At 25.2% G+C, this 12,307-nt stretch overlaps 1 protein-coding gene across 1 annotated transcript; it reads left to right on the top strand.

Moving 5' to 3' along the window:
* Positions 1-239: 239 nt before the first annotated feature.
* On the top strand, positions 240-8,122 carry LOC145829539 (protein MIX23-like). The gene is made up of 4 exons (XM_082937370.1): positions 240-311; positions 5,002-5,127; positions 5,468-5,617; positions 7,790-8,122. The coding sequence occupies exons 1-4, from the start codon at positions 264-266 to the stop codon at positions 7,892-7,894; spliced, it is 429 nt and encodes a 142-aa protein (XP_082793496.1). The 5' UTR covers positions 240-263; the 3' UTR covers positions 7,895-8,122.
* Positions 8,123-12,307: the final 4,185 nt, after the last annotated feature.

A 12,307-nucleotide genomic window follows, 5' to 3' on the forward strand; every position in this document is an offset into this window, starting at 1 on the left:
AAAAATTAATTTTATTTATGATACTTTTAAAAACTAGATCTAAAATAAAATTTTTTTCAAAAGAAAGAATAAAACATAAAATTGATTTTTAGTAAAGGATCAAGTAAAAAACGTTAATTAAAAAAATATTGTCTAATTACAACTACTTTAGTTTATAATATGCTTTCAAAAAACCCTCGAATTTTTGAATGCTTAAGTTTTCAGCGGATTTGCTTACTTAGGACAAACTGTTGCAAAACTGTAGCATTGGTAATTCTGCAACCATGTCACTTTCAAATGCTACTATATGTAATGATTTGAACTTATTTTTGGTGAGTTCTTTTGTTTTTTTTTTTCATATGATTAGATTATGTTTATTTTTTTTAAATTTAAATTACAAATAATTAAACTTTTTTTTTTGATATACATTGTTGACCTTTTTTACTCATATCAGGGTTACAACACACTCAAATAACTCAGGACAACTTGAACTTTTTTAAATCTCTTGATAAATCAGACTAGTTTAACTTTTTTCTCTAAACTTATGATACTTTTAAGATTACTGCAAATCTTAAGCCAGTTTTTTAATAGGTTTTGAATGGGTTAAGTTATATTTGATGTCTTTTTTAACCATAATTTTAAGTTTAAAATTTTTATTTTATAAATACATAAATAAAATTAAACTTATTTATCATAAACTGATGAAACATAAATATCTAATTGCTTTTATTTAACAATACAATAATTTATATTTATTACGATATTGTAAAATAAAATCAATTAAATATTTTAGTTTGTAATAAATAAATTTAATTCTTACTATGTATTTATATAGCTTGTTTAAAACAAAGTATATTTTATATTAAACATATTAGGCTGAAAACATTCATTATTAGCCTAAAGTTATGATTAATAAAAACATCAAGTATAGTTTAATTTCAGCTTGATATTGGTCCAACATCATCCTAGGTAATTACCTAATTATTTTGTCAGTGTCCTTCTTTTATTACACTAATCATGTTTCTGTCTGTTAACGGATTAACTTACTTTAATGGAGCTATGAAAATGAAGGAAGTACTCATATTTCCGTTGAAGTGTGTTAATCCCTTAACACACAGTAACATGTGTAAGTGTAATAAAAGAAGGATACTGTATAATTTGTTATTATTATATAAACCAGTGAACTTGTTTTGCCAGGATTTTTTGTTAACAAACACTTAAATTTATATTTTGAATAATTATAATTATTTTGTCTTAAGCTAATTTTTTTTAAATAGATTTAAAGTTTCTCTACGGTATCTTTTCATTTATACTATTTATTCTGTTATTCTATTTAACAGAGTTTTTTCTATTAAGCATAGTTTTAAACTAAAAAAGACCCAAAAACATGTACTTTAACAAACTTTGAAGAAATTCAGAAAACCTGGAAGAAATTTACAAAAAACTAGTGGCCATTCTGTTCATATAATTTTAGATTTTAAAGTAAACTGTATGGTTTAAAAACATTATAAAGGTCATTTGAAATTCAGCTATTGATTTTTTGCTGAAGATTTGAAGTTCTGTTACTAAGAGTTAAAACTTAACTTATCAAGTTTATGTGTTTGAACAGCTGTTATGTTACATTTAGGTGAAAAATGAACATGTTTACTCACACATTTCTCTAACAAATCTCTACAAAAATAGGAATTAATTTGAATACAAGAATGCTTTTACCCACTACTTTTCCAATAACATTTTTTATGTTAAAGTATAAATCAAGTTTGAAATTACATACTAGTTTTAGTCTGAATAAATGTTGATAGTTTATAGTTCAGTTAATTATTTCATGTAAACATGAAGTTACTAAACTTTTATCAATATTGTTGTATTTGTAGAGATTAGGAGTTAGGGAGTACATGGGTGATGTTTGCTTGACTCCATATGATTCAGATGTGTTTTTGCTTCATTAAGAAGAGTAAAAAAAATAAATTGCAAAAAAAAAGTATGTTGCCCAAAAAACTGACTTTAACCCCAAAAATCACATGTTTTTTGATTTTTTGGATTATACCGTAACAGAATCACTTATACATGTCCTACACTTATAAGTTATGTCTTAAATGAAAGCTTATACTTATTGACATTTATTTATAGACATATTAACTGGTTTTAAAGTATTATGATGTCAAAATCACACTAAATATGCATATTTTGTCTGTAAAATGGTGCTTTTTGGAAAATTAAAAAGCATATCTTGTTGGTGATTTTAATTAAAAATTATTTTAAAACACAACTTTTTAGGTAAACTAACTTACCTTTAAAAGTTTAGCTGATGTGGTATGTATATTAGCAGGATATTTTATGCCATAGTTCATTTAGCTTTAAGTGTTTCACAAACCGTTAAATTAATTCAATTAGCGTTACAACAAATTAACGAAATATTAAAAAGTAATGATTTATTATAGGCAAGATAATGTTGTGTGGCATTGAACATTAAGTTAATGAATGCAAAATAAAGACTTCTACAAAGAAACAAAGAACATTGCAAAATAAATCAAACATTGTACTGTATCGTTTAGTATTAACACTTAATATTATTGCAAAATGACTGATATTTATAAAAAATTAATATAAAAAACTGTCACATGATTGATAAAATTTAATGGACTATCTGTTTGAAATGATTAGGTAAACATAATAGTCTGAAAGATTTAAAAAACTATCATTTAATTTTCTGTAATAGACATCTGTTCTGCTAAAATATCTATTTGGATATGGTTTCTCAATGAAAAAGTAATAAATCCTTCTTTAGAAGCAATCCATTCTCCTTCAATTTTACAATCAAAAATATAATCTATATGCAAGTTCAGCAAATCACGTTTAGGTGGGTCTTTCAAATTATTTCTGTCTCAAACTCTCATGAGGTGGTCCATCATGTAAGTCCTATCATCATTTTTACCTTCACAAGTAGCAATATACCATGTGTCTGATGATCCTTCACATAATAATGCCCTGTCAAAATATTTTAATTTTTTTCTTTCTGTATATTGGAAGAAGAAGCCCCTACAATTAATTCTGCATCAGCGTTTGTTGCTAATGAACACAGAGACTGAGAGCACTCATCATCTCATGCAACAAGAGCACATAAATTTAGGAATTTTTGTGTGTATTACCATTTATTTATTAGAAAAGCTCTGAATTGTATAACACTTCAGATTTGTGTGACTCTCTAAAATAAATTAACTTATTACGAACAATAACTTCATTTTGATCAGGATGGGATTTTAAAATACTGTGCAGCTCTTCCATGCTCACTACAGGCCTACACCAGCTTTTACACAGTTTGAGACGCATCTGCAGGTAATGATCCCTTTTCTTCCCCCTTTCAATTTCCTCTTTTATCTGATTAAGCTTTATAACTTTTTGTTCTTCTACCCACCTTTGCTCCATCTTGTTCAGAAGTTTTACAACTTTATCAAATGTTTTTCATGTTTAGTTTAAAAAGAATAATATATAAGTAATATACAGTCATTTCTTATCACTTATGTTGTGAAACATTGTTCCTAAACTTTGCCACTGCTGCACGCTTTCCAAATTCAGCAAGGTGCTTTTCAGATTCTAAGTTATTGGTTGGGAGTCCTGCCAGTTCTTCATTGTTAATAAGTGGAGCTCAGTAGCACGTGCTGGATTTGACAAGGGAAAGTTTCCAAATCCATATTCTTTACCTGTTTGGCAATCAAAAACTTGGGCGGCATGGAGACACATCTTGTTAAGAAATTTATTACACAACTCAGAAATTAACTTTAACACCTTTTTATGTGGATAATGTATCACATAGGCATCCAAAGTGTTCATTATTCCATTGTTGAGATCTTCATACAGATTGGTAAATACTTTGAGAAGGTCTTTATGAGAGCTAATCTCAACAAAGTCTAAAAAATGTAGTGTCACCTTGTGAGTAAAGTAAGAAAGTGCCCCAATTTCAGTCACTAGAAATTCTGGGTCAAGCAGTAGTTTGACTTCTTCCACATGTTGGTTTCTTAGATGTGTTTCATTTATAAGCATGCGAATAAACGAAAGGCTTTGCAAAATAGATGCTGCAGAATACTCAAGTTTAGTAAACATGCATTCCTGATAAATTGCAAGGCGGTTAACTTAGTTCTCTCTGTTTAGAATGTAATAAAAAGATCTTGAGAGCATAAATACAAATAAGTTCAAGATAATTTTGGATTTCCTTCTATAGCTCTACAAAACACACATGAAAATTTATTTTGTTATGTTTTTTATGAAATGTTGCATCATTGATTTTAAGCCTTATTTCTTATAACTGCAGCAAGCTCTAAATATTCTTTTAAGTTCAACAATGAATATTGTAGGTAATTGCAGCAGCTCATTACAATGCAGTTGAAATGCCATTACATCAGTAATATATTTCTCGCTAGCTGATTCCACATATTTTACGTTTAAAATAAAAAAAAGACTAAATGTAAAAACAACAGAAGAATTTGCCTTATATATTAGAAAAGAAAGTACAATTTTACAGACAAAATTTGCATACTTTGTGTAATAATGACATCATAATAATTCAAAAGCAGTTGAAATGTTTTTAAATGTATGCCTTTAATTATAAGCTTCCATTTAAGATATAAATTATAAGTCTAGGATATGTATAAGTGATTTTATTACTGTTTAAGTCAAAAAATCGAAAAATATATGATTTGTCTGGTTGAAATTAGTTTTTTGTGCGTTATATATTTTTTTTCTTTTGTTAGATTCTTTTTAATGAAGCAAAAACACATCCAAATCACATGGACTAATATGAATTTTACAACATGACCAAAAAAATTTGCTGTACTCCCTACCCCTAGTATAAACAGAGCAATAAGGGTTTTGTTAAATCTTTTAATAAACCACCTACAATTTAAAAAAAAAGTATTTTTAAATATCAGTATTATTTTTCTCCTGACAACAATAAATACTTAAAATGGTTGTTGTTTGTTATTGTTTTTGATTATCATTTAAAATACTTTATATATTTTAAACCAGAGCAAATTAGCTGAAAACAGAAAAGTTGATGATCGGATTATACATCAGCTTAACACAACTATTCCAACAAAATCTTTTAGTGGTAATATAAATGTTGAAGAAAATTGTAAAAAGCTTCATCATGAGGTAGAAATTTAACAATTTTAAAGTTGAACACTGTTTATAGCATGTTATAGTAATAACGTTTTAGTTTAAATTTTTTGTTACCTTTTTAGAAATTAGTATAACTATTAACTACACTTTTAATTTTTTTTAATTGTTGCTTTTAAATATGTTTCACTATTATAAAACATATCACGTTTCTAAAACTAATTTTTATTGTGTATTGAAGTATAAGAATCTCATTTGTAATAAGAGCTGAAAACTAGTCAATACTTGAAAAAATCTTATAATTTTAAAGTTTTTATTTTATTTTGTAAGTTTTCCATCAACTCACCTGTAACTTTTTAACTAACTAAAAAATAAGGTATTGATGCTACACAAAGAAAGAAAAGAAGCTATTGAGCAATGCATAAGCAGTAGAAGTGAAGAAGCAAAAAACCTAATAGAAAAGAAGAATAATGATGATGATAACTATCTTCATTGGAAAAAAATTCTTAATAGAAGACAATCAGATGTTAGTAAAAACTTATTATTTTCATTTCATTACTTATTTTAATTTCAAAGTTGATTAAATGTGAATTTTATACTATGCTAATGTATTTGATGTTTTTATGTTACCTTAATTTTGCTTAATATTCTAAAAAAAATAATACTTTAATTTTAACTGTAAATAAGTTGACTTTTAAAATATTAATTTTTTCTGAACTTAAAATAAGTCAATCGGTTAGTAAAATGATATGAGTTTCCACAACCCAAGCTACTCAGGATAACTCAAACTAGTTTGAAAACGCTCAGACTAGTTTGATTTTATTTTTTGAAAAAATCAGTCTTATATGATTTTTTTTGCAAAAATCTGGCTAATTTCTATTTTTTAGTTTAAGGCTAGTTTTTTGACTAGAAATCATTTGTTTTTCTTTAAAGTTGTGTTTTTGTTAAGTCCTATTGTTAATGTTTTGGTATTTTTGCATTCAACCTGATTAACAGTAATTATCTAAGCTTTGCTGAGGTTTAAATCACTTTATATTCACTTTAAACTCAGGCTACTTTTTTGTAACTCCGGCTGACTTCTTGGTCTTAGAAAATAGTAAACCTGAATAATATGCTTTAGCTAATTTGTCTTAAAAAATTAATATCTTATTAAAACATACATGTTATCATAAACACAATAAATAAACATGTTAGATAAAAGCATGACTTAACTTTCTTTTTCTCAAAGAATCCTTATTTTTAAAAATTGATTAAAAACATATTAAATTTACTTTTTTTTTTCTAAAATTGAATAGTGTATTGTTTGAAAATGTTGTTCTACAAATGTTTTAATTTGAATATAACTTAAGTAAAATAAATTTATGCTCTATTTGCATTTTAAAAAAGCACACAGTAGTAGATTAAACTGTTTTGATTTCTTTTTGTTATAAAGTATATTCTGAAAAAGTCATAGAGGTCATTGCACAGTAGGCTTGAAACAGGAATAGTAAAATGAATACCTATTAAAACAATGAAAAAAAAAACATAAACAAGTTGATTAAAAGTGTGCACATATTTATATTAGTTCTTTTTTAATATTTAATGCTTTTATTTTCTGCTTTGGAAATTGTTATTCTTTCTCTGTTGCATTTAGTACAATTTTTTTAGTGTTTTGCAATGCTTTGTGTAGGGTTTTCCACTTTATTCCTAAAAATTCAACATCGATTGTTAAAACAAATTTATACAAAGCTGTTGTTTTGGAATTTTGTTGATGCTATATTTATGTTGTGATCATTTAGTTTTTAAAAAAACACTTGTAGAATCTGTACATTCCTTTGAGACATCTTTGTTTATGACCTTTAAATATATATTCTCCATTGAACAGACAACTCGATTTAGTCTTTAAGTTGTAATAAGATCAGGCTTTCTAAGCCCTTTGGTAAAACAAAATTACTAACAATCTATTAATAAACATACCTTTAGTTTTAATTACTGAATCTCTAATTTTTGTATTTATTTTAATTCATTCATACGTCATAATTTAAAGTTATTTTTTAAGCTATTCACTTAACAAAAAAATTTTTCAAATTTCATTTAAAAAATTTATCACTTGACAAAGAAATCTTGTATGATTTTGAAAAGCTTTGTGTAATAAAATATAAAAAACAAAATGAATAATTTTATATTATTATTTTTGACATTTGTTGCAGCATATAACTTAAAGTGTTTTAAATAAGCTATATTAGTCATATTTTTATTATTAGCCAACTTTTTAAGTTAATTACTTTCACTATATTAATTACAATGTATATGGTTGCTATAAGACGAGGAAATTAGTAATTTTGAAAGTTTAGTTATAAATCAAGCAAAACAGTAGTAAAAACAACTTATTGATGACAAAAAATTTTTAAAAGATCATTTTTTGTCAGCTGTTTGATAAAAACAAGCACACATCATTGATGTGAAAAATTTTAGGCTTTTTTTTAATAAAGTTATAACTGTTTAATACCTATCAAATTTTTGTTAGTTTACAATTTCTTTTAGTTATAAGTTTTATTTGCTAAAAAAACAACTAAAAAATTTCAAAGATTCTATTAACACAAGGTAAGTGATGTTTGTTTAAAAATAACTCGTTTTATTACAATAAAGTTATGTGGAACCTTATTTCATTTTAAGCACTTGATCTACTGTTCATTATTTTTAAGTTATTTATTTTTAGCTTCGTTTGCTTCGTCAAGAAATTGGAATTGAAGAAATTGTTCACCAAAGAGTAACAAAGGCGTTCTATGAAAGATGCCGTGATTACTACACCATGGAAAATTAAAAAACAAGATACAGCTTTGCTCTAGCTGAATGCTAAATTGTGTTCAGTCATTTTAAAACTATTTAGTTTTTAAAATCATAGTTTTTATCTAGTCTGTATACATTAGCATGAGTAGATAATTATACAATTTTAAATTATAAATAATGTTCTATAGTTAATTTTTTGATTTCTTATACAAACGTGTGCCTTTTAACGCTCTTTCTAAAATAAATTATATCTTGTGTTTTATACTTGTGTACTTACAGTTGCTAAAAAACTTAAATCCTGGAAAAAACTGAAATTTGACAGTTTAGGCTAAAAAAGACTCAATAAAACCTGGAACTTTCGAAATTTTGAACAAAAAACCTGGAATTTTTAAGAAAAAGCAGTAAAAAACCTGGAAATTTAAACAATTTTTACATGTTAAGTAGTAAAATTTCGATTTGACACAAAAAGTCTACCATATAGATAAAAGTTTTTGTCATCGTCAAAAATATTTTTTTTTAAAACACATTTAAATAAGCTTTAAGATGTCTTTTCAATTTCGTTATAGTACATAACACAGTTTTTTACCTTAAACTTGATTTTAAACTAAAAATAGACCCTATAACGTGTAACTTTAAAAACCTGTAAGAAATTTTTAAAACATGAAAAAAAAATTCCAAAACATTTGGCAACCCTAAACTAACAACAAGCTTTATTCTGTTTATGTAAATCAGTTGTTTTTAATAACCGAGTACGTTTGTTTATTAAAAACTAAACTTTTTGGTAAAGTTCAAAATTGTTGTAATCTGTATAGCTCTTTTTAATTTGAAAATTATTATTGGAATTATAAGTATACTAAAATTTAAAAAGAAGTTTTAAAGACAATGTAAATACAATAATAGGTTTTGAATTTGTCTTTCTTACATTAAAATTTTATTTTTACTCTTTTGTACAGACTAGAGATGGTAAATTATAGTATGTACTTTCATATACTGTTTAGATTATAATTCATTCTCTAAAAATTTTTATTCTGAGATTTATTTTCAAATAGATTGAAATATTTTAGCGCTCATATTAAAAAAACTCATTAGATAAAGTATCATAAACTGATTATATTATAAAAATTTTAACATTCTTCTGCAAAGATTTTTTAGCACAAGGTTTTCACAGTTTCAGGGTAAATTAGGTTAGTTCGATTTTTCAATGAGAGTTAGGCTAGTTTACATGCTTTGTTAAAACACAAAACAGCTTTTTATCAGAATTTAATGAAATTTAGTTGAATTACTTTTTTATTATTGTTTAGTTTTGTGTTATTCTATTTTAATTTGTTAGGCTTATAAGTTTAACTTCAATTACTAAATAAATTTTTTTGCTCTCCATTAAAATAAAACATTATTATAAATATTTAATTATACTAAAACTTATGTTTAAAAGTTCCTTTAATTTGATATGAGATGGTGTTATTTTCTCAAAGTTCTATTATAAATTTTAAACCACTAATAAAATTGGTAATAAACATACTTACTCTTAATTATATTATTTATTTTTTTTTTACCAAGACTGTATTTTAGAAATATGGAGTAAGTATATTGTTTTTGTACAATGTTGGACTCCGGCATCAAAACCTGAGCCACTTAAACAGGACACACAAGTACAAAAAAAGAGAAAAATACAATAAGCTCATATTTAACAATTTAAACATAAACAAAATTTAGTTTCAAAGATTTAGTATAAAAATAACCTAATTTGTTAAAATAAAATGACAACCTAGTACAGTAACCTACCACCTAGGTTCGCACTTTGAACACAACACAAAAGTGCATACCTAGGAAATTTTGATCTTAAATTACCTACATTAAGCCTAGTACAAGCACCTTAAGAAAAAAAAATACTATTAAAGCAAAATCCCCAAAAGTTTTCACTCTAAAAACAAAACAAGTTTGTTGAAAATATATTAGAAGATTGAGTATATATGCATTTATATGTAAATATTTATGAAGGTATATTTATACTCGACACACAAAGTTTTTTTTAGTCTGTCTTATTTTCAATGTACCTTTAAATTTACAAATAACCTAAACGACAAATAAACTGCTAAAATTAAATGACTAGCTACACTAAAAGACAAGCATCTAGTTCTAAATAAATCTCAATTCCAATTTTCTTTGTTTACATTACAATCATTTTTAATAGGCTTTTTACATTCATATTCCAATAATGGGGTAAGTGAATTGCAATTTTCGTTGATATCGATTTTTACACTTTTTTTCTATTTATGTTGCAATCATAAGGTATGTAAATGTCTATTGCACTGCTCATTATTTTATTAGTCTTAATATTATTTTTATAGCTTTATACATTTACGCTTCAATCATTGGGTATGTAAATACTAATTACATTGTTCAGGGTTGCCAAAAACCTGAATTTTGACAGTTTATGCTAAAACACCTGGAATTTTAACCAAGTTTTACAGGTGAATAAGTAAAATTTTGATTTGTCACAAAAAACTTATTGTATAGACAAGTTTTTTTTGTCATCATCAATTTTATTTTAAATTAAAAAATACATTTAAAGAAGCTTTATCATGTTTTTTAAATGTCGTTACACTATTTAACACAATTTTATACCTTTAACTTAGTTTAAAACTAAAAATAGACCCTTAAACGTGTAACTTTAAAACCCCGTAGAAAGTTTGCCAAAAACATTTTGCAACCCTGATTGTTGATTACTTTTGTTAATCTAAATTTTGTATGGCCCTAAGTATTTTTTATTCCCATGTCTTAATCATGGGGTATTTAAATTGCACTGTCCGTTATTTTGTAAAATGAATAAAATTTGATGTGTTCGTTTTAACTCTTAAACTTGATAAAAATGCAACAATTCAATTTTATAGAGCTGCACAGTAAAGTAGCCAATATTCAATTAAAAACTATTGTAAAGTAATAAACTAAATAAAACTTTTGATTTAATTGTCATATTAGATATACAATTTTTAAATAAATAGTTTACTTTTTGTTTCTATTAGTTGTAATTTGTTTAAATTTAATACAGTATGATTTGTTTTAAATATAGTATTTTGTATTACAACTTTTTTTAAATTTATTTCAAAGTAAAAAATTTAATTTGAACACAGCGTTTTTTGGCTAAAAAGTGTGTACCATACCAGAAGTGCGTACCTAGGTAGCAGGTTACTGTACAGTGCTTCCTCGCTTATCCAGCCATGTTTCGCAAGCTTTATTGTAAATAAAGCCGGATAACAACAAATTATTGTTTTTGTAATAATCTACCTCATTGATATTATGCAATGCATAAAATAAAACGTACACTTAAATATCTGTTAATTTTTTTTAAGCTACTTCAACGAACCAAAAATTAAAACAGACAAAAATAAGCAATACTTAGTAAAATTCAAAATTAATTTAATAATCATCGCTATGTAAAATTTGATGTTCGGAGTAGTTTTCGGTTTAATATATTCTTACATTTGTACAGCGAGAAAAACATGAATCAAAACATTAATTTTGTTTTTTAAAGAATTATCACGTAACTATAAACTGCTTGAATAGTTGTTGAAATAAAATTATACATGTTTTTGTATTTTGGATTAATTTTATATGAAGTAAATAAATCTACTTCTCGAATAAAAACGGTCGAATTAGCAAGGAACGGGATAAGTGAGGAAGCATTGTACATACAAAAAATTATTTTTTTGTAAATACATATTTATAAAAAAGTGCAACTAGTTGAATTATTTTCTAGAAGTACTTTTTTATAACTTATTTGTACAGAAGTAATAAAAGTAAAGTAATAGTTTGTAGGGAGAGGCGTAAGAGAATATACATAGAAAGAAAAAAGAATCAGTTTGTTAATTAAGATGAGATGAAAACACATAAATCTTTTTTTTTTTGTTATGAATGAAAAATTATTGTATTTTACTGATATCATAATATTTTAATTAAGTCTTTTTTAGTTTTAAACGAAAGCCATATCCTGTGGTAATTTATTCTATGAAATCTTGGTTCTAGAAAAAAAACTAATTTTGCCACTGACCTTTTTTAAAATCATTCTCACATGTGATTTTTTTATTGTTTCCTGTCAAATCATAACTATTTTTTAAAAATTTGATTGAAAACGCCTATACTTGCTGCTAATAGTTTTATAACGAATTAATAAATCAATTTACTATCTTCTGTATTCTAGAGATTTTAAGCCAATTTCAATTGATTAACCATCATATGATGTATTGAATATTTTGTATCGATTATATATAAGACGGGTAGAACTTCTTTAAACAGGCTCAATTTTGTTGATGTCTATTATCAAATAAGTAACTAAATTTGGGTAATAAACTCAAACTAATAACGAACGTTTGTTTTAAATAATTTTGTCAGAATAGAAGCTGAATTAGTTTTAAAACTTTTTAATATTTGATAAGACGAAATTTGTGCA

Source organism: Thalia democratica, chromosome 2 (genome assembly GCF_965202585.1).
Source record: "Thalia democratica chromosome 2, ktThaDemo2.hap1.1, whole genome shotgun sequence".
Lineage (NCBI taxonomy): Eukaryota > Metazoa > Chordata > Thaliacea > Salpida > Salpidae > Thalia > Thalia democratica.